The 23,166-nt window shown below is 47.0% G+C and overlaps 1 protein-coding gene across 1 annotated transcript in view; it reads left to right on the top strand.

The window, feature by feature from the left end:
- The first annotated feature begins 260 nt into the window (after positions 1 to 260).
- The window catches only part of LOC135976417 (butyrophilin subfamily 3 member A2-like), a 42,396-nt gene continuing 19,490 nt past the window's right edge, over positions 261 to 23,166 (top strand). The window contains exons 1-6 of the mRNA XM_065571869.1: positions 261 to 393; positions 15,200 to 15,290; positions 17,008 to 17,355; positions 18,710 to 18,994; positions 22,555 to 22,656; positions 22,883 to 22,939. Coding sequence (XP_065427941.1) covers positions 15,221 to 15,290; positions 17,008 to 17,355; positions 18,710 to 18,994; positions 22,555 to 22,656; positions 22,883 to 22,939 — 862 coding nt within the window. The 5' untranslated portion in view covers positions 261 to 393; positions 15,200 to 15,220. The remainder of the gene's footprint in view (positions 394 to 15,199; positions 15,291 to 17,007; positions 17,356 to 18,709; positions 18,995 to 22,554; positions 22,657 to 22,882; positions 22,940 to 23,166) is intronic.

Raw genomic sequence — 23,166 nt, 5'->3', positions numbered from 1 at the left:
TGGGATGGGGGTCAGCTTGGGGTGGGGAAAAGGGATGGGAGTGGGGAGCAGATCCAGGGGTAGGGTAGTATCAGCACTTAGTGCTCCCATGCTGTGGGCCTCCCATGCAATTGGAGGATGAACAGGAACCCATCGCTGTATAAACTGCTCACTGTGTCTCTGCAGGTAACTGAACACCTGTCCTGGATCCTGGCCAGATAATATCTCTGCTAGGTTAATGTGTGACTGACACCCTGGTGCTTTCACTTTCCCCCAGTTGGGTTCACAAACAGCTCCAGGATCCCTTTCCCCCTTTGCTCCCAGCATGTCAGTTCGGTTCCTTGGGTGCTCTGTGTAGTGCTGGGACCCCTGGCTTGTTACATGGCATCTCCTGTGACATGCTGAATCTTTAAGGTAGGTCCTTCCTCATTATTACCCCTGTTTCTTCGCTCTTGGGGGCTGCTCACACTCCTGCCCCCTGGGAATATGTCCCCACTGCCATGGCCTGTTCCCACATCCCATCAGTGCTGGGCAAACCCCGATGGCAGGTGTGATTCACTGCTCAGCCTGTTATCCCCTCACTGCATCGTGTTGCCATCTGGAGTTCCTTGTGGCCTTTCCCTGGAGGGTGCGAAGGGGAACACAGCCTCTTCAAAAGGGCCTCACAACCCTGCCCTGCCGATACCCCTAGGAGGAGGGGTTGCCAGACCAGACGTGTGTGTGTGTGTGTGTGTGTAGGGGTCATTTGGTGCCTCCCTGGCTGTTATTATTATGTGTATTACAGTATGACCTAGAAGCCCTAGCTGAGTTCTGGGTCCCCATTGTGCCAGATGCTGCACATACAGACCATGAGAGATTGTCCCTGCCCCAAAGAGCTCTCAGTCTGGCATGAGGTGTAGCTGAGCCTAGCTGGGCTCAGACCCTTTCAAGCCTCGTCTCCATGGGGCATTACATTGTGTTAGAACATGTGTTAACCCAGCACAGGACACTGAACGCACAGGCCTGGTCTGTGCTGGAGGGATGTGTGGTGTTAGATAACATACTAACTGTCAGACCTAGTAGTTCATCAAGCCATCAGCTCACGCTCTGCCAACAATGGCAGCCTGAATATCGACCTGTCGTCTCAAGCACTTCTGTGCTTTCTCCCACACTGACACCATGCACGGGAACAGCTCCCCGCCAATGTTCAAAAAGCCACCATCTTCCCCTCCTCGAAATCCCTCCTTGGAGCCTACCTCTGCCATGGGGCCTATTGAGCACTTGTTACTAGGAGACTCACCTGCGATGGGAAAGACTTGGGGTCAAATTCCTGCCCCAAATCTGAGGCAGGGACTCAAACCTGGTTCTTCCAAATCCCAGGTGAGTCCTACAACCTCAGACTCTACCACATGCCCACTCTCCCTGTCTGAGTGAGACTTGCTCCCAGCTGTCTTCAGGGCAGGGCCTGAACTGGTAGGTGCTCTCAAAGCAGTTAGCCCTTAATCTGTCTATGTCTTTTTGTGGATCTGGCCCTTAACTCCTATTGAAAGCCAATGGGACTTAGGTGCTTTTTCAGTATTTTACCCTGTGTTATTAGGCTGAATAACAGCCCTGTAAAGAAGCTGGAAACTAGAGCTGGTCAAGAATGTTCCCTGGAAAATGTTTGTAATGAAAAATGGCTTTCAAAAGTATATGAACATTTTCACCAAATAATTTCATTTTATGTGAAAATTTTCAATAAAATGATTCACAACAAAAACATGTTCATTTCATTTCCAGTCTGATGGAATCAAAATGAAAACTGTTTAAGGAGGAAAAGAATAAGAACTGAATTAAAAAAATAATTATGATTGCATTTTATTTTAATTGTATTTCCATTCTTTTTTAAACCATTTTTGTTTGTTTTTTAATCATTGTGTCAGAATATTGGAGGACTTTGGGAAAACTTTTAAATGAAAAGAAAATTTTTGTCAGAAGAAAATTTCCCATTTTCGTAAGCCTCCAAGAATCCCCAGCACCTGCTATGTCTCAGCTCTGTGGCTTTCAGAGCCCCGCTTTGCACAAGGGCATACAGATAATAAAATGGCTCAGAAACCTACATTCACCCTTTGCTCTGGGGCTGGGCTGGAGATGCAATGATAACAGAGCAGTTGGATAGGGGCCAGACTCCAATCCCTCCTTCCTGGGCCAGGAAAGGCTAGGAGCTCTGCAGAGCGTGGGGCTGTATTAAGACAATGCCAGGCCCTAGGCTCTCCCTGACATGAGGCCCCCATATACCTGCCCCCTAGCCAATGGGGTAGCAATGATAGAGTCCCCGCTTCCACTCCTAGAGAGACAGGGCCAGCACATGGGCCCCCTCTGCCCCCAGAAAGCTTGGGGCATCAACAAGTATTTTCCCCTTCACCCTCACTTCTTCCCTCAGCAGTGGGGTGTTGGTTTAGAGATATGTTTGTGCAGGAATATAATTTATAGAGTATTAGAGGGACAGTATACCTATCTCATAGAACTGGAAGGGACCCCGAAAGGTCATTGAGTCCAGCCCCCTACCTTCACTAGCAGGACCAAGTACTGATTTTGCCCCAGAACCCTAAGTGGCCCCCTCAAGGATTGAACTCACAACCCTGGGTTTAGCACTATTGAGCTATCCCTCCCCCCCGGGAGTATAGATTATGAACATAGGAATTTTGAGCCAGACCCTGGAAGCAGGGGCGTGCAGAGCAGTTCCCAACAGACACTCTCTAGTTTGTTTTTAATAAAAGTTTGATTCCTTTCTCACTCACTGGTTTGTTGTTTAATGAATCCCAAGATCATGGTGTCAGAAGTGCTGCCTGAGAGAGAGACTGCAGAAATCATGTTGAGGTTAATTCCTGTGTTTGAAACTGAAAGCAGAGGCAAGGGGAGCAGGTAGAGCAGGAAACAGAGACAAAACAAATTTTTTTATATGTTTTATGAGCACAATAGTAGCCAGACTAGCTTAAGAAGGGAAGAAAGCCAAAAATGGATGTGTCACAACCTCCATCCAGTCTGCAGTTTTCAGGCAATGTTGCAGAGAACTGGAAGAAATTCCAACTGAGATTTTAATTGTATTTAGCAGCCGCAGAAGAGAAAAATTACAAAGTGAAATCATCAGTGTTTTTGCATGTTTTTGGGGAGAAAGCACTGGATATTCATGACACCTTTAAATTTGAAGGTGAAAGGATGAAGTTAAGTAAAATACTGACTTAATTAGAGGAACATTGCATACTAAAACAGGAATGAGACTTTTGAGAGATACCATTTTTTACGTGTAAGCAGGGTCTGAATGAATGCTTCCCTCACAGCTAGCTGGGAGCGGGAGAGACTTTGGATGTGTTGATGTACATACAGTTTGCTCCTGCTCTGCTCACATATTCAGCAGATAAAGCGGTGTCAAAGTAATCAACTTTAGCTTGTGTTGGGTACAAATCACTTTAATACTGAAGTGCAGGGGTAGTGAAATATGGTTACCAATGTTGTAATTATTGTAGGAGTACAGGAAAACGGGACTGTGCTTAACCGGTCCCAAATGAGGGGTTCACCCTCAGCTGAAAGAACCTCATTAAGCCAGAGGCTCAAATGGCAGAGCCCTGTGAAAGTAAAAGGGGTGGGGACCAGTGTTTTAGCCAGGAGACCACAAACCCTTCCCAAGGGTCCTCCCTGGACTGGTTTAACCTGTGCTTTCCCCCTTCCCTACCTGCCATGTGCCCCCACCCCCCTTCAAAGAAAGAGCTAAATAGGCTTCATTGGGCACTTCTTTGTTATATTAAATGCTCAATCACAGATGAAATCAATTGTGGTAGAACTGTGTTTCTGCCCAGCCTGCAAAGAGCTGAAAATTACTGATGTGCAGAGGTCACAGCAGAGAGGCAGGTGACAGCAAAAGGCAACTGACAGCCAGGTGGAGAGGTGCAATGAGCGGCCAGCAGGGCAGCTGGAGAATAGGCACGGCAAGAGCAGTGAGCAGGTGGCCAGCAGGGCGGCAGCAGAAAGGCAATGAGCAGGCAGAAAGGGGCCGCGAGCAAGTGCCAGAACAGCAGAATGAGTAAGGTACCTCTTTATCCCACCCGGGGGGGGATGAACTCTTCAGATGCACCTCTGAACTCTGGGTCTGGACTGACCAAGGATGGCAAATGTGAGGGGGGATGCAGAAAAGAGTTGGGCACTTGAAAGAGATTTTTGGGTTGCTGGACGTAAGAACCTGAGGGGAGAAGGACACTGCCCAACCTATTGAGAGTGGGTCTTTTACTCATGTTTTTTGTTTATGAACCCTGTTTGTAGTGTTTTCCCAAATTAATGCCGAGTTACTTTCCTCCTTTTATTAACAGTTTCTTTCCTACACTCAGACTCTGTGCTTGCGAACGGGGAACTATTGCCTCTGAGGTACCCAGAGGTGGTGTGTAAATTTCCCAGGTTACTGAGTGGGGGCTTGAGCTGGTTCTGTGTTGTATCAATGGAAAGAAACCCCTAGATATTGAATCCGGCCCTGGTTGCTGCTGGCTCCACCTGGCAGAAGGGTTACACATGCATACAAAAACTAATGACACCATAGAAAAATATGTCACAGGATTAAAGAGACTCAATAAAACCTGTGACTTTGGTGAGTTGACAGACTTTCTGTTCAGAGATAGAATCATTTGTACCATTCAAGTCAATGCATTGAGAGAGAGAGAGACTGCTCTGTGAAGGAGATTAAACTTTAGAAAAAGCTTTCCAGTTACACAGGGAAGCAGAAACTTGAATAGGGGAATGGTGCATGCTTGTGCTTTGATACATTTGGTTGATTTTTTAAAGAAAAAGGTTGAAAGGATAGAGTGAGAGAACTTAAAAAAATAGAGATTTTTGTTTTTAAATGGTTAGGTTGAAAGAACAGAGGCAAGTTATTAAAAAAAAGAAAGATTTTTGGCTAGGTTTAGTCAGGAGAGATGATTTTAAAGGGCTTGTTTGGCATGTTATTAAAGAATAAAAAAATTGAAATAAACTTAAAATGGTTATTAAATATAAAGTTAGGTTAAAAAAGCACAGATAAGAGAAAAAAGGGGAATTTTATAAAGCGGACACTGTTTAGTAAGCACATGGTAAAAATATAAAGCTTGGTTAATAAAGAAGCATTTAAAATATTAAATATAAGGGGAGATTACGAAAAGAACATTTAAAAAGAGTTAAATAAATTAGAAATATAAAGGTAGGTTAAAAGAGAGAACATGGCAGGACAAGGGAAAAGAAAGCCCCTTTGCAAAGGGCAAAGATAGGCAGCACGTGGTTGAGTCAGAGAGAGAGCGCGAGATCTTACCCTTGCGACTGTTCGTGGGGAAAGAGGGAGCTCCCAAGCCTCACAACCCCTCAGGCTAGTTATCTCTGCCTTTGGATCAGACCAATCAGATGCTGTTCTACAGCTGTATCACAGAATACATTTTCCTGAACCAATCCTATAGTCCCAAGATTTTTAAACAAGAGCCATTTCCCTCCCCTCCCCTCACAACCCCCCTACTACCCTCCCCTTTAACTGCCTTATTCTTATCTAAAAAACAGACTCCAAGCATCTTTCCCGCCATGTAGCGGGTGCTCTAATAAATGTTACATAGGTGTTTTAATAAAAAGGTCCTATGGGCCTCAGTAACAAACAGTTTTTAAAAGTTTTTTCCTATGCTTTTGGTGAGGACAATTTGAAGCTGCAGCAAAAGCAGCTTTGTTAGCCAGTGAATTAGAAATAAAGAAGGCTGTTAGATGTCCAGAACATAGAGATAAGAAGTTTATTTTTTTTTAAACTTTTGAACAAAAGCAAGTAAAAGTTATATTAAGTTTTGTAAAGGAATAAAGCTCTATTTATAATCACTTGAAAAGACAAGCCTACTTGAAGAAACAGCCCTTTATTTACAGGTGTTTTAATAAAAAAATGAGCACGAAGAAGTACCTCAGGGTTCAACCCACAAACGCTTACTAACAAAACATTTTTAAAAGCTTTTCACTATGCTTTTAGTGAGGACAATTTGAAGCTGCAGCAAAAACAGCATCTGTGAGCCAGTGGATCAGAGATAAGAAGATTGCTTCTTCCCCCACTTTTAACAAATAGAGGTGAAAGTTATATTAGCCTTTGTAAAGGAATAAACACTTTAAAAGACAAGCCTATTTGAAGAAACAACCCTTCATTTAGTACTATTACATATGCGTTTCAATAAAAAATTAGCATGCAGAAACCATCCCAGGGTTAAAACCATGGACAAACTGTTTATAAAAATAATTTATAGTGATAAAAAAGTCCCCCCACCCATATTTTAGACTAACATTGGTCATTTTTTAGTGAGGACAATTTGAAGCATTATGCTTTTGCAGCAAAGACACTGTTAGCTGCTTCTTACTCCATTTTTTAACAAATACAGGTGAAAGTTATATTAACCTTTGTAAAGGAATAAACACACTAAAATACAACCCTATATGAAGATACATCCTTTATTTAACATTTTTAAGGTGTGTTTCAATTAAAAAAAGAGCATGCAGAAACACCCCAGGTTTAAAACCACAGGTCCTTAGTAACAGCCAGTTTATATTCCCCTTATTCCTCTTCTTTGCCACCATTATTTTTTCCTTCATAGTAGTCTCCTTCAGGCCACTCAGTGTCATCTCTCTCCTGGGCTGTAAACTGGAGAACCTTGATCTCTCAGGAATAAAAGGGCTTTAGAGAATTAACACGGTATACTTTAGGTTTTAGGGTAGGGTCTGGGAATGCTATGAGGTAATTAACAGCTCCCAGGCGCTCTCAGACCATAAATGGCCCCTCCCACGATGCTTTCATCTTATTGGCCCGGAGCACTTTTAGGACCATGACTTGGTCACCTACTCTGAAGAAACACTCTCTGGCATGTTTATCAGACCAGGCCTTTTGCTCTTGTTGAGCATCCTGTAGATTTTATCGAGCAAGGGCTAGAGAGTCTTTGAGGGTGTTTTGCAGTTTGGTTACAAAGTCCAAAATGTTAGTTCCTGAAGAAGATGTAACCCCCTACCATTGCTGCTTCACCAACTGTAATGGCCCCTTAACTTTGTGGCCATAAACGAGTTCAAAGTGTGAAAATCCCAAATTGGGATGTGGTACAGCCCTGTAGGCAAAGAGCAACTGCTGCAACATTGGAGTTCTCATTCACGCATGTACTTATCATGGCCCCCAAAGTCCCATTAAACTTCTCCACTAGGCCATTTGTTTGATGGTGGTAAGAGGTGTCAACCAAGTGGTTCACCCCATGAGCTTCCAAAAGACATTTCATGGTCCCTGCCAGAAAGTTAGTTCCTGAATCCATAAGGACGTCTGAGGGCCAACCTACCCCGGCAAAAATATCTGCCAATGCCTGGCTCATGCTTTTAGTCCCGCTGTTGCTTAGAGCTACTGCTTCTGGTCATCGGGTGGTAAAATCCATGAAGGTCAGTATGTATAGCTTTCCTCTGGGTGGTATCTTAGAGGAAGGACCCGGAAAATCCACAGCTACATGCTGAAATGGAATCTCAATTATGGACAGTGGCTGGAGAGGGGCCTTGACCTGGTCTTTGGGCTTTCCCACCCTCTGGCACACCTCACAAGACCAGACATAGGTAGAAACATCCTTGCCTATTTCCCTCCAGTGGAATGACTTCCCCAAATGATCTTTGATCCTGTTCACACCAGCATGGCCACTACGGTGATAGTGGGCTAAGCTCAAGAGCTTTTCCCTATACTTAGTTGGAACTACCAACTGTCTCTGAGGATGCCAGTCCTCCTTGTGCCCACCAGAAAGGGTTTCCTTATATAAGAGTCCTCCTTCTACAACAAACCTGGACCTATTGGAAGAGCTGAGAGGCAGTGGGTCGCTCCGTGCCGCCATGCAAGCTCCCTTGAGGCTTTCATCCGCTTCCTGCTATGCCTGGATCTGCTCCCTTGATGCTGGAGACATTCTTTCCTTGCTGGGTTGTAGACTTGGGCTTCGTCCCACTGGAAACGATGCAGGCAATGAGGGTGTCTCCATCAACTGTAAACTGATCTCCGCTGGTGCACCAGGTTGTATATTAGGCTCTGGTGAGCTTCTTGCACCGGTTTAGCTGCTGCTGCAGGTGCAGACTCTGTGGCGCCCTTTGGTGCTGGCTCCCCTGACTCTGGAGTGGTTGCAAGCATGGGCTCTGGTGCTGACTGCTCTGCCAGTTCCAATCCTTGGGTTGGTTCTGGCTGGGTCCCAGGAACTGGATCTACAACTGCTGCCATAGACTCTGGTCTAGGGTCTGGTTCCACCACCTGTGACTGGGTTCCTTTAGGAGACTCAGGAATGGAGTTAGGTGTCGAGACCAGTTTAGCCTGGTTGCGGGTGACCATCCCCACCCATTTTGTTAGCCTCACATGGTTGGCTAAATCTTCTCCCAGCAGCATGGGAATGGGATAATCGTAATAGACTGCAAAAGTCAATATTCCTGATCAGCCCTTGTACTGGACGGGCAGTTTGGCTGTAGGCAAGTTAAAAAAGTTGGCCTTAAAGGGTTGCACCATCACTTGGGCCTCTGGGTCGATGAATTTGGGGTTGGTGGATAGCTGACATCTGTGCTCCAGTGTCTCTCCATGCAGTAATTTTCCTCCCACCCACTCTCACAGTTTCCCTTCGCTCTAGGGGTATTTGTGAGGCATCTGGACCTGAAGGCTCTCAGTAGGACCCCGGGCTGATGAGTTGCAGTTCACATGCCCCAGCTCATTACATTTAAAGCATCGCCCAGCTGACTGTGGGCTGGGGCGAGGTGGGTGGCTGGAGAGTAGGGTGGTGGGATGAGAGGGCATCTGGGGTTTCCATGGCTCTGTGGAGTGCTTCTCCTTGCGAGGTGGAGCCTTGGGCTGACTACAATGTTGGGGTGTTGTCTCGGGTTGCCCCTTCTGGTATCTGCACCAACTGCTACTAGTTTTTTTCTTCTCTGCCACCACCACCCATTTGGCTCCGATCTCCCCTGCCTCAATTACAGTTTTAGGCTTCCCATCTAGGATGTACCTTTCTGTTTCCTCAAGAACACCCTCTAAGAACTGCTCCATTTGTATTAGGAGAGAGAGATCTTCCAGAGACTTAACATTTGCTCCTGATAACCAGGCATCCCAATTTTTTACAATGTGGTAAGCGTGTCGGGAAAATGCCATGTCTGGTTTCCACCTTAGGGCTCTGAACGCTGATGGGCATGCTCGGGTGTTAGCCCCTTTCTAATTCTGGCTTTTTGTTTAAAAAGTTTGTATTTGTTCATGTGTTCTTTAGGCATTTCAGCTTCCACCTCTGCTAAGGGTCCACTGAGTTGTGGCCTCAGCTTCACCATTTACTGGTCTTTAGGGGTGTTGTACCCAAGACAGGCCCTTTCAAAAAAATTTAAGAAGGCCTCTGTATCATTGCCTACCTTGTATGTGGGGAATTTCTTGGAATGGGGAGAAGGACCTGGAGAAGGACTGTTAGGACTACCTGGTTGACCCAGCTTAGCCTTTTCCAGCTGTAAGCACTTCAGCTCCATTTTCACCTCCAAGTGCTTCACCTCTTTCCTCTCCTCCACTTCCAAGTGCTTCACTTCCCCCTCCAAGCGCTTTGCCTCCAAGCACTTCACCTCTCTCCTCTCCTCCGCCTCCGCTTTTTACTTTTTGCCTCCGCTTCCGTCTCCAAGTGCATCATCTCTAGGAAGAAATTCCTTTCTTCCATAGTTAGAACTCGGCCTGGGTTAAGGGCATCCCTCCATCCTGGCACCTGGATTTCGGGATGAGGAAGGCTGACCCTTCCATCCTGGGAAGTCTCCAGTCCCCCATTCCATCCCTACCTTTCTGTCATTGAGAAGGATGTCTGGGCTTGATCTGGGTCTTTCTTCTCTGTGGCATGCTGCTTTGAGAAGACTGGTTGCTCTAGAGTTTTGGTGCCCAACTGCAACCTCATGCACTGGGCTGCCCTACTCTAGTCTAGCTGTTTCATTGCCATGAAGCTAGAAAAGAAAAAAAATACATCAGAAAACACAGACTATTGCTAGATTTAAAAAAAAAAACAACAACACAAGGATAAAGGATTAAGCATCAAGAATCACTTTTTAAAGGTTACTAGCAAACAAAAGCATTTGGGTTTAGCACAGAGGCGTCCACAAGCCATAAAGAAATAAAAAAGAGATAAACCTAATTGCATCTTCCTAGACATTTTCTGATCTACTTACATATCTGGGGTTTCAAATAAGTAGTTTCTAGGTATGATCTGATGATGTTTTATACCTGGCACAAGCTCTTACAGAATAGACCCATCCCCTGTCTCTGCTTCTCCCCGAGAACAACAATAGACAGACAAAGGGGAAGGTTTTTTGCCAATTTAAAAAAGTTCTAGCCTTCCCATTGGCTCTTTTGGTCAGATGCCCATGTGATGGGTTGGGTCACAGAGACCCCCTTGGGACTGCCACCTGATGTGTGGAGACTACCTCTGATCCCGTTTTCTCCGGCAGCTTGGGACTTCAGTACCCTGTTTTGTCAAGCCAGACACACTAACCTGCTACAAACACAGAACCAGGTCTGAACCACATCCCACAAAAGCTACAGGCTTAACTGAAAACAGTTTAAAAAGTGCTCCTGTCTCTAGCACCCAGATACCCATGTCCCAATGGGATCCAAACGCCATAAGAACATAAGAACGGCCGTACTGGGTCAGACCAAAGGTCCATCTACCCCAGTATCCTGTCTACCAACAGTGGCCAATGCCAAGTGCCCCAGAGGGAATGAACCTAACAGGCAATGATCAAGTGATCTCTCTCCTGCCATCCATCTCCACCCTCTGACAAACAAAGTCTAGGGACACCATTCCTTACCCATCCTGGCTAATAGCCATTAATGGACTTAACCTACATGAATTTATCCAGTTCTTTTTAAAATGCTGTTATAGTCCTAGCCTTCACAACCTCCTAAGGTAAGGAGTTCCACAAGTTAACCGTGTGCTGCGTGAAGAAGAACTTCCTTTTATTTGTTTTAAACCTGCTGCCTATTAATTTCATTTGGTGACCCCTAGTTCTTGTATTATGGGAATAAGTAAATAACTTTTCCTTATCTACTTTCTCCACATCACTCATGATTTTATATATCTCTATCATATCCTCCCTTAATCTCCTCTTTTCCAAGCTGAAAAGTCCTAGCCTCTTTAATCTCTCCTCATATGGGACCCGTTCCAACCCCCTAATCATTTTAGTTGCCCTTCTCTGAACCTTTTCTAGTGCCAGTATATCTTTTTTGAGATGAGGAGACCACATCTATACGCAGTATTTGAGATGTGGGCATAGCATTGATTTATATAAGGGCAATAATATATTCTCTGTCTTATTCTCTATCCCCTTTTTAATGATTCCTAACATCCTGTTTGCTTTTTTCACTGCCACTGCACACTGCGTGGACATCTTCAGAGAACTATCCACGATGACTCCAAGATCTTTTTCCTGATTCGTTGTAGCTAAATTAGCCCCCATCATACTGTATGTATAGTTGGGGTTATTTTTCCAATGTGCATTACTTTACATTTATCCACATTAAATTTCATTTGCCATTTTGTTGCCCAATCACTTAGTTTTGTGAGATCTTTTTGAAGTTCTTCACAGTCTGCTTTGGTCTTAACTATTTTTATCAGTTTAGTATCATCTGCAAACTTTGCCACCTCATTGTTTATCCCTTTCTCCAGATCATTTATGAATAAGTTGAATAGGATTGGTCCTAGGACTGACCCTTGGGGAACACCACCAGTTACCCCTCTCCATTCTGAGAATTTACCATTAATTCCTACCCTTTGTTCCCTGTCTTTTAACCAGTTCTCAATCCATGAAAGGACCTTTTCTTTTATCCCATGACAACTTAATTTACATAAGAGCCTTTGGTGAGGGACCTTGTCAAAGGCTTTCAGGAAATCTAAGTACACTATGTCCACTGGATCCCCCTTGTCCACATGTTTGTTGACCCCTTCAAAGAACTGTAATAGATTAGTAAGACACAATTTCCCTTTCCAGAAACCATGTTGACTTTTGCCCAACAATTTATGTTCTTCTATGTGTCTGACAATTTTATTCTTTACTATTGTTTTGACCAATTTGCCCAGTACTGATGTTAGACTTACCGGTCTGTAATTACCGGGATCACCTCTAGTGCCCTTTTAAAATATTGGTGTTACATTAGCTATCTTCCGGTCATTGGGTAGAGAAGCCGATTTAAAGGGCAGGTTACAAACCATAGTTTAAAAGAGAACTGGATAAATTCATGGAGGTTAAATCCATTAATGGCTATTAGCCAGGATGGGTAAGGAATGGTGTCCCTAGACTCTGTTTGTCAGAGCGTGGAGATGGATGGCAGGAGAAAGATCACTTGATCATTGTCTGTTAGGTTCACTCCCTCTGGGGCACCTGGCATTGGCCACTGTCGGTAGACAGGATACTGAGCTAGATGGACCTTTGGTCTGACCCAGTACGGCTGTTCTTATGTTCTTATGTTAAAAGTTCCGCAACTTCACATTTGAGTTCTTTCAGAACTCTTGGGTGAATGCCATCTGGTCCCGGTGACTTGTTAATGTTACGTTTATCAATTAATTCCAAAACCTCCTCTAGTGACACTTCAATCTGTGACAGTTCCTCAGAGTTGTCACCAACAAAAGCCAGCTCAGGTTTGGGAATCTCCCTAACATCCTCAGCCGTGAAGACTGAAGCAAAGAATCCATTTTGTTTCTCCGCAATGACTTTATTGTCTTTAAGTGCTCCTTTTGTATCTCGATCATCAAGAGGCCCCACTGGTTGTTTAGCAGGCTTCCTGCTTCTGATGTATTTAAAAAACATTTTATTATTACCTTTTGAGTTTTTGACTAGCCATTCTTCAAACTTTTCTTATTACATTTTTACACTTAATTTGGCAGTGTTTATGCTCCTTTCTATTTGCCTCACTGGGATTTGACTTCCACTTTTTAAAGGAAGTCTTTTTATCTCTCACTGCTTCTTTACATGGTTGTTAAGCCACGGTGGCTCTTTTTTAGTTCTTTTACTGTGTTTCTGAATTTCGGGTATACATTTAAGTTGGGCCTCTATTATGGTGTCTTTAAAAAGCACCCATGCAGCTTGCAGGGATTTCACTTTAGTCACTGTACCTTTTAATTTCTGTTTAACTAACCCCCTCATTTTTGCATCGTTCCCCCTTTTGAAATTAAATGCCACAGTGTTGGGCTGTTGAGATGTTCTTCCCACCACAGGGATATTGAATGTTATTATATTATGGTCACTATTTCCAAGCGGTCCTGTTATAGTTACCTCTTGGACCAGTTCCTGTGCTTCACTTAGGACTAAATCTAGAGTTACTTCTCCCCTTGTGGGTTCCCGTACCAGCTGCTCCAAGAAGCAGTCATTTAAAGTATCGAGAAATTTTATCTCTGCATTTCGTCCTGAAGTGACATTCCCAGTCAATACGGGGATAATTGAAATCCCCCACTATTATTGAGTTCTTAATTTTGATAGCCTCTCTAATTTCCCTTAGCATTTCATCATCACTATCACTGTCCTGGTCAGGTGGTCGATAATAGATCCCTAATGTTATATTCTTATTAGAGTATGAAATTACTATCCATAGAGATTCTTTGGAACATGTGGATTCACTTAAGATTTTTATTTCATTTGATTCTACATTTTCTTTCACATATAGTCCCATTCCCCACCTCTGCATGACCTGTTCTGTCCTTCTGATATATTTTGTACCCCGGAATGATTGTGTCCCATTGATTGCTCTCAGTCCACCAGGTTCCTGTGATGCCTATTATATCGATAGCCTCCTTTATCACAACGCACTCTAGTTCACCCATCTTATAGTGCCTAGACCTTATCCCTGCCCCGGGCACCTGCCTATAATGACTAGGCCTTAATCCTACCCTCTAGCAATTCAAGTCATTCCCAAGTGACCTTGGATGAGCTGAGAAGGGAGATCTCTTTGCAGGGAGAGTCCCCATTGTTATGCTCCTGGCCCAAACAGAGGAGTTAGATAATCCAGAACGATAACACATAAGGATCCAAAACAGAGAGGTACAAAGCAGGCTGCTCCTTAAGTCAGAGAGGCCCAGGTCACTCCACTTTGCTCTAGGCTGCTCTGTGTACAACTGCCTGCTGCTTGACCCAGATCATACATTTCCCTACAGAGCCCCCTACCTGGGAGCAGGACCAGGACCTGGAAAACCCCCATAGCATTTACAGTGACAGCTTACAATTCCAATACAGTTTTCAATGCACCACACACATGATGGGTGGGCTTGGAGGGAGCTGGAACTGAAACAGAAATAGACAGGGGACTGGACTCGATGACCTCTCGAGCTCCCTTCCAGTCCTAGAATCTATGAATCTATAAATCTAGATTCACAGATGTTAAGGCCAGAAGAGCGCATTGTGTCCATCCAGTCTGACCTTGTGTACACAGACCGGAGAAATGGAGGCAGGATGCCTGAGGCTCTGAGCAGAGCTGAGATAGCCCCTCCTGATCCCCACTGTGTATCTTACTGTAACATCTATAGATGTGATTGTCTCCCACTGATGTCAGGGGCAGGGGAGCAGGTATCTGATAGCACCCCCGGTCTCTGTGACAGCCACTGCCCTGTCACTTGGCAGCGTCACTTACAGACACAGGTGACATCCGGCCAAGCTGACCCTGTAGAAAGGTGCCCAGATGTCACCCACTGGCCAGGATGTGAGATGGGTCCCCTCTGGGCCTGATCCACACAGCACATGAGTCTGTCACAGCCCCAGCTGCACAGCCTGGCTCTTTAGCTCACACTGTAGAACGTCATGCGGTTAGCTGTAGAGAGACCCTCGTCAAGCATCTGCTGTGTTGTCCACGGTGCTGGCAGGCACAGAGGCAGGCCCCTTCTGCAGGGGGAACAGTGATGTGGGTACCACTGGGGTTACTTCAGAAGTGGCCCTACTCTGCTGCAGGGTTCATCTGCACTGGAGTCAGGGGACACTTGCACCGGTGGATGGTCAGAGAACTTTGAAGGGAAGGAAATGGGGGTGGATACTCGGCACTTCCCGGGGGTGGAAATTCCTAGTGCCAGGCCTGGGCAGGCAGCAGAGCATCCTGGGTTGGGTTAAATCCTCTCTTGTCCTTGCGGAGCTGCTCTGCCTGGGAGCAGAATGGGTCAGCTGAGACGCTGGATGGGGCATGTTCCCTTCACTGCCAGCCCCTCACACAGTCTGGGGAGTGTTAACCATCCCTGTTCTCTCCTTACAGGTCCCTGCCCGGGGTGTCCCCATGGCGACGCAATGGCAGTTCTGTGTGTGCAGCCTGGGGATCCTTCTCCTGGCACCATGTTCTCTCTCTGGTAACAACATTCAAATCCCAATTATTTCCCTCCCTGTCCCCCATGTACACTGCCCCCTGCAGGGCTGGGTTAGGGACATCTGAGGCCCAGCCCCCCACCCCCGGGACCTCCTCAGTCCTGAAGAGTAAAGGGGTCAGGCCCAGGAGGCTGTGGGGTGGGGATGATGTTGGAGTGACTGGGGCGTGTCATAGCTCTGGGTGGCAGGATTGTTGGATCTTTCAGCAAGTCACCCAGCTCCTGCTTCCCCTGAGAGAGGCTCCCAGAACCCCCGACACTGATCCCTTCCTGTTCTGTCACGGGACCCAAAGGCACCATATTGCTAGACCTGCCCCACTGGGAACCTGGATTCTCATGGCCTGCAAGGCTGAGATCTTCACAGCTGCCTGAGAGATTGGGAGGCCCAGTTCCCCTTAAGATAAATGTGAGCAGACATGGTGGCTTTGAAAATCTCACCCTTATCCCTCCCCTTGTAGCCACACGGTGAGTGTCAGGTGCTGCAGCTCTGCAGTAATTGCTCTACCTACCCCATGGTGGGACAAAGGACCGTGGAGACCTCTCATACACAGCTATATTGCAGACATAAATCACCTTCAGTTGCTTAATTCCCTCCAGATGCCAATCCCCAGAATGGTGACTGCCCATCTGAGCCAGTTTCTCTTTTGGGTATTGAATCAATGGACGGGACTAAACTTCAGAAACAGCCTTCAAAGAGAAACTGCAGAACTAACATTCATTTGCAAATTTAACACGATTAATTTGGGTTTGAATAGGGACTGGGAGTGGCTGGCTCACTACAAAAGCAGCTTTGCCTCTCTTGCAATTGACACCTCCTCATCAATTATTGGGAGTGGACTACATCCACCCTGATTGAATTGACTCTGCCAACACTGGTTCTCCACTAGTGAGGTAGCTCCCTTCTCTTCATGTGTCAGTATATAATGCCTGTAACTTTCACTCCATGCATCTGAAGTGGATTTTTTATCCACAAAAGCTTATGCCGAAATAAATCTGTTAGTCTTTAAGGTGCCACCAGACTCCTTGTTGTTTTCATGGAAGGGATGTGCATCGGCTCAAAGGTCCATCAAAGATTCAATACCTTCAGGCCCAGCAGAAGTGCTCTGAGATGGCCTCTCAGAAGACTTTGTGGGGCTACGTGGAGTTGAAACTGGTTCATTAAAGAAGTTGCTTGCAGTGGAAAGAGCTCATAACTGGGTGCAATGCGGCTGTGCAGGGCACTATGAACTGGCAGGAGGCTGCCAGCTGGGGCCAGTCTTTGCCAATAGAGTGTAGGTAGGTTGCAAGACAAGAATCTTTGGAGGGGTTTCTGGGGGATTGTAGGACAGCATTGTAGGACCAGCTTGTGTCAGTCATGGCATGGCTGCACTGCTCTGCATCCACACTGAGGGCAGGTCTACACTACACCCCAAGTCGACATAACTTATGTTGCTCTCCCATCAGCATAGTGTATCTTCACCAGACACGCTACAGTGGCACAGCTGCATCAGTGCAGTTATGCCATTGTAGCACTGTAGAGTAGACTTGCCCAGAGAGTAACTCAGTTGAGCTACATGTGACTCACGACTGAAGGAATTTTGTATTTAGCTCAGTGACGCCCACTCCTCTCACTCACTGCGTGTCTGTACGGCTGGACCCTGGCTCAGCGCTGCCCTCTCCTCTTTCCTCTCACTCACTCTGCTCCTGTGGTTTTCTGTTCCAGAGGAGTTCTCCCTGGCTGGCTCCCCGCACCCCATGGTGGGAGTAGTTGGCCAGGATGTGGTGTTACCCTGCCAGCTCTCGCCCCCAGCCCGACTGTCCAGCATGGACGTCCTGTGGAGGAAAATTGGATCAGGATATATCTCGGTTCATGAGTACTCAGATGAGGGTAGCCGGGACCTGCCAGGGGAGAGTTACCAGACCCGGACGGAGCTGTTCCGGCAGGAGTTCAGCAGTGGGAATGTCTCCCTGAAGCTGAAACGGCTCCAGGTGGCAGATGCTGGGACATACCATTGCCTTGTGAGGAACCCAGAATGGAGCCAGGAAGCCATCACTGAACTACGGGTTGCAGGTGAGATGCGGGACTAAGGGGCACTGTGTCTGGGCAGCCAGAGCCTCCTGTACCCTGGGGGGGGGTGCCCCAGGCTGAGCCCAGCATGGCAGAAGGATCCTGTGCTGCAGAGAGTGGTGTGTAGGACTCAGCAGGGGGCGCTCTCCCCTGGCACTCAGCGCTGACCCCACTGGGGTGGTTTCAGTGGCATCACTGCATTAAACAACCTCTTTTCAATTAGATGTAAGGCTACAGTCCTCAGCACTCATGCTCATTGTGGTGCTGTTTGTGGGAGTGGGACATTTATCTCCATGTTCTGCTCAAATCCCAGCTCTGGTGATAATTACATTCGGCCTCCCTGAAACTCCCCCTGCAGTTTCCAAGGGCTGGGATATTGTTTTTTATTCCCTGGGCACTGACCCCATGTTCAGTGCTGCACAAGGGCAGTGGAAGGGACGGTCTCTGCCCATTTAGCTCACTGAGTAACGTAGCCTCAGACAAATACAGTTCAGAAACATCAAGCCCCAGGTGAGGGGCCCTCCTGTGATAATGCAGAACATTGACATTGTTTTTAAATCATCTCCCATCTTTGGAGGCTCCTAGTCCAAAGGCTCCGCAGGACACGTCTGTTTTTAGGGAGAGATTTAAATGAGGGGAAGGTGGTTGTGTGCAGCACAGGGAGAGAGAAATCCAAGCATGAGGGGTGGCTTGGCCTGGGGCAACATTACCAGTGTGAGAAAAGGACAGCAGAGGGCACAGTATTTAGGAGGGTGGCACAGGAGAAGTCATAGCAGTGATGTGGGCGGGGTCACTATCCCTCACTTCCTGCTCTGTACTGAAGTGCAATGATCCTGACAGCTGCTGGGCTCCTCCCAGAAGTGGCTGCATTTCATTAGCAGGTCCAGCAATCTCTGTGAGCAGTTTAAGCCTCTGTGAGGTTACAGGGAACAGCAGAGGGTAGGTTCATCAATGGCTATTAGCCAGGATGGGCAGGAATGGTTTCCCTAGCCTCTGTTTGCCAGAAGCTGGGAACGGGTGACAGGGAATGGATCACTTGATGAATTCCTGTTGTGTTTATTCCCTCTGAAGTACCTGGCATTGGCCACTGTTGGAAGACAGGATACCGGGCTAGATGGACCATTGGTCTGACCCAGTATAGTCATTCCTATGTTCTTATGTAGTGCTCTATGGAAATGCAAGATGGCATTATTTAATTTCCCCAATTGTCAGGATGAGGGGTCCAAGGGAGGCTCTGTGTATATGGGAATGGAGCTTTCCAGTCACAGCCCCCTATACCCAGCGGTAGCTGGGGAGTCACATGGTGCTAACAAAGACACAATTTCCTGATACACATGCTCTCCATCTCTCCCTGCAGCTGTGGCTCCAGTGTTCATTGATGTGCTGGGCCCCCGGGGCCAGGGGATCGGGCTGGCCTGTAGATCCGCAGGCTGGTTCCCCAAACCCGACCTCCAGTGGGTTGGAAAGAACTGGCAGAACCTGTCGATGGAGATTGTGACCGACATGACTCAGGACAGGGAGAACCTGTATAGTGTTGTGAGTCACGTCACTGTCACTCAAGGGGAAGACAATGGAGACATCAGCTGCATAGTGCGGAATGGCCTGCTGGAGACCGAGCGACAATCTGCCATTCACCTCTCATGTGAGTCCCCCCCCATGAAGAAGGAGTCACCATGGGAATGGGTGGTGAGGAGGGGGCTGGGTCTCTTGGGATTTGCACTCGACTTGGGACTGTTTCTGGTACTGAGACAGGAAATGTCCTTCTAACCTCTTCTGTGAGGCCATTACTGATGGAGGTTTCTGTTCTGTGGACAAACTGCCTGTCAGGAGCTGGGCTGAGTCTTGTGAAATGAACTCGATATCATTCTTTGAGGAGATGATGCGTTTGGTTGATAAAGGCAACTGGGCTGATGTAATAGACTCAGGTTGTGTCTACACTGGCAATGCTACAGGTGCAATGCTGTAGTGTAAACACTTACTTCAGCAACAGAAGAGATTCTTCCATGCAGAGCCATCTCTAGGGTATGGCAAATTGGGGTGACAGCCCCAGGCCCCTCACTTTTGGGGCCCCCGCGCTTCATGAGGAGGAGGTGGGAGGGGAGGTGGGGCACGGAAGTAAGGCAGGGGACAGGTGAGCAGGCGGGGAGGTGAGGAGGAGTCCCCCATCAGCCTCCCCCTCCCCCCAGCACCTCCTGACCACCAGTGGCCCCACCAATTAGCGCCTCCCCCTCCCTCCTTCACCAGCTCCTTAGACAGGACGTCTGTGCCTTCAGCACCCCTGTTTCCCACAGTGAGCTCCATTGAGCGAGTCCCACTGAGACAGACCCTTGAGGGAAACTGACACAATCTTGGGTATCAAAGCATCTCCTCCGTCAGCATTTTCAGTGACACTCAGCCAGTGTTGTAAAACAGAAGAGTTTATTAGTCGGCTGACACACAGCATAGGAAGTCCTTGATTAGCACAGAGCAAAAAAAGTTACAGCGTAGTGTGACGTTCCCCTCTGGTGTTATCTGGACCGACCAGTGATCTGCTAGGTCACTCCAATCCTTGACTCTGGGAGCCAGCCTTATCCTGCTCTGCTGTGAGAACCCCCACTCCTGGGCTGTTCACACACAGCCTCTGGCATATAACTGCTTCTTGGATTGTACAACTGAATGACACTAGCCAATATCTCCGGTCCCAGACACAACCCTACGAACCTCTGTCTTGCAGTGTCTAGTTATGCCCACTGGGTGCTGCAAGCTTATATGAGTTTGTCAATTTAACAAAGGAATTGATATGTACCAGGCTTGTTATCCCAAGGGGAGTCTCTGACACACTTCAGACCAAACACACTGCTTCAGGTAGAATAAACAAACAGATTTATTAACTATAAAGATAGATTTTAAGTGATTATAAGTCAAAGCAGATTTGGTCAAATGAAATAAAAGCAAAACACATTCTAAGCTGATCTTAACACTTTCAAACTTAGATGCTTCTCACCACAGGCTGGCTGGTTGCTCTTCAGCCAGGCTCTCCCCTTTGATCAGTGCTTCAGTCGCTTGATGTGGTGTCTGTAGATATAGGTGGAAGAGAAAGGAAGAGCATGGCAAATATCTCTCCCTTTTATCATGTTCTTTCTTCCCTCTTGGCTTCCCCCCCCCTTCAGAGACAGGTGAGCATTACCTCATCACAGTCCCAAACTGACCAAAGGAAGGGGGGTGACTCCCTCAAGAGTCCAACAGATTCTTTTGTTGCTGCCTAGGCCAACGTCCTTTGTTCCTGTGAGGCTGGGCTGGATTTGTGCCATACATGCCCTGATGAGGTGTGAACAGCCTTTCTGCTCTTGGAGAGTTTTTGCCCAGGCTTATTTTAAGCCATGAGGACACATTTTCAGCCTCATAACTACATACATGAAATTACCACCTATAACATCACTGTAACAACAATGCTCAGGGCATCATGAGCCTTCCAAAGACACCCAACATGACAAACTTTGCATTGGATACCACGCAATCATTTTACAAGGATGAACATGAGGGTGCTGGGTGTTCCCCCAAGGTACAGAGCGTCACACGTAGTCCATCCTGGGCAACACAGAGCCCAACTCTCTGTCCCTCTGACCTCACTGTCCCAGTTCAGGTGTGTCTCACCTGCTTCCTGCAGCCCACACGTAGGTTCCACCTCACACACCCCAGTCCTTTGTTCCCCAACAGGGCTAACATTGCTTGGCTTCCTGCCTAGAGGTGGGCCCTCCATGGTCATTGGTTGCTAGGTATTGTGACTGGGCAAGGCCAGATGGCTATAGAAAAGTAATGGGAGATAGATATATTAGCCCCAGGTTAAACAAATCCCTGGTACCAGGATAAGTAAATGGCAGCTGCTCCAGGTCAATTAAGACACCTGGGGCCAATTAAGATCTTTCCAGAAGGCAGTGGAGATTGCTAGGTTGATTGGGACACCTGAAGCCAATCAGGGGCTGGCTGAAACTAGTTAAAAGCCTCCCAGTCACTCAGGTGAGTGCATGTCAGGAGCTGTGGGAGAAAGTTGTGCTGTTGGAGAGACTGAGCTGTATACAGCATACTAGGTATAAGGAAGGAGGCCCTGAGGCAAGGGTGAAGTGGAGCTTGAGGAAGTGGGGGCTGCTGTGGGGAAGTAGCCCAGGGAATTGTACGTGTCCTGTTCCTAAAAGGTCAGCTACTATAGCTGATACTATTAGGGTCCCTGGGTTGGAGCACGGAGTAGAGGGTGGGCCTGGGCTCCCCCCCTTTTGCCCCCTGATTAATCACTGAGACTGGGAGTCAACAGAGACTGTGCAAGGGAGGATAGCTTCTCCTCACCTCCCTCCCACTGATCTAGCATATCCAAGAGAAGACTCTTAGGGATCTAAAGTTATAGAGCTTATCCAAGGGAAAGTTAAAAGGTGACTTGATCACAGTCTGTAAGTACCTACACAGGGAGGAGATTTCTGACAGTCAATAGGTCTCTAATCTAGCAGACAAAGGAAGAACAAGATCTGACAGCTGGAAGTTGAAGCTAGACAAATTCAGACTAGAAATCAGGTGCAGATTTTAACAGTGAGGGGAATTAACCCCTGGAATAACTGCCTTAGGGATGTGCTGGATTCTCCATCACTTAGAATTTTTCAATCCAAACTGGGTGTCTCTTTCTCTAAGATTTGCTCTGGCTGGACCAGAAGTTCTGGGCTGGATGCAGGGATCAATGGAGGAGGGTCTCTGGCCTGGGTTATACAGGAGGTCAGACTAGATGGCCATAATGTCCTCTTTTGGCCTTAACATCTATGAATCCATGAACTCATAACACACTGGGGCCAGCTAAGAAAACAGTTGTTCTCTGCTGAACTTATCTGGACTGGATGTGGTGACTGAGAACTGGCAGCTGTGTGACAATGACCATCCGAACAGCCAGCTGGTGCAGGCAGGGCTGGGCAGGCTGGGCACGGAGTCTCTGGCTGTCAGCTCGTAGCAGCAGGAGAGATTTGAGCAGAGTCCTGGTTCTTGTAACTGATGCTTCGCTGGTTTCTCCAGTTTCAGTGGCTCCCATTTGTGACTGATTTGAGAATGGAGAGGATGTTCCCTTCATTCCTGTGATTTTCTCAGTGCCCTGAGCAGGGACTCAGGTGTCAAACCCAGTGGCAAACCCCATTCTCCAGCTCCAGGATGGGACCGTGCTCCTCACACACTGCACTCTCTGTTTGCCAGGTGACATCTTCCCCCGTGTTTCTCCCTGGCGGGCTGCATTCTGGGTGATGTTCACTCTGGTTCTCATTGCTGCTGGAGCTTGTGCATATCTTGGATACACAGGTAATGAGAATGTGTTATTTGCATGTTTAGAGCCCAGCCCTAGAGAGCACTGGGCTGAGGCATGGGAGTGTCTTATTGCTCAGATATTTAACTTGTGTTGGTTTTAAGGAAATAAACCAAACTAACAAACACATGGGGGTCCCTGGCTCCACTTGTATTAGCACATTGCTCAGTGTTTCCTCTTCCTTCCCTGTCTCACTGCAATGTCCGATTCTCTGTCTTACAGCAAAGCAAAAGGCCTCTCAGAAGAAACGCTCTAAATGTGAGACTCTACTAAATCTTGGTAGGTCTGCTGCTCTGTGAGCTCTGTGACTGCTTGGTGTTACCTGTGGGCTCAGTGCAATGAAAGGGATGGAGCTGAGAGGTCTCTGTCAAGTGATTCCTCATCTCTCCCACATTCTCACACACACCGATGATAATAGTCGGCAAATGTGTATTTTGCAGCAGATACCCAATGGTCAGTGCTTGTGAGATTCCCAGCAGGGAGATGGGTTTGCAGTGACAAACTGT

Source organism: Chrysemys picta, chromosome 17 (genome assembly GCF_011386835.1).
Source record: "Chrysemys picta bellii isolate R12L10 chromosome 17, ASM1138683v2, whole genome shotgun sequence".
Taxonomy (NCBI): Eukaryota; Metazoa; Chordata; order Testudines; family Emydidae; genus Chrysemys; species Chrysemys picta.
The sequence above is the reverse complement of the archived record's forward strand: the minus strand, read 5'-3'. Positions and strand labels throughout refer to the sequence as shown.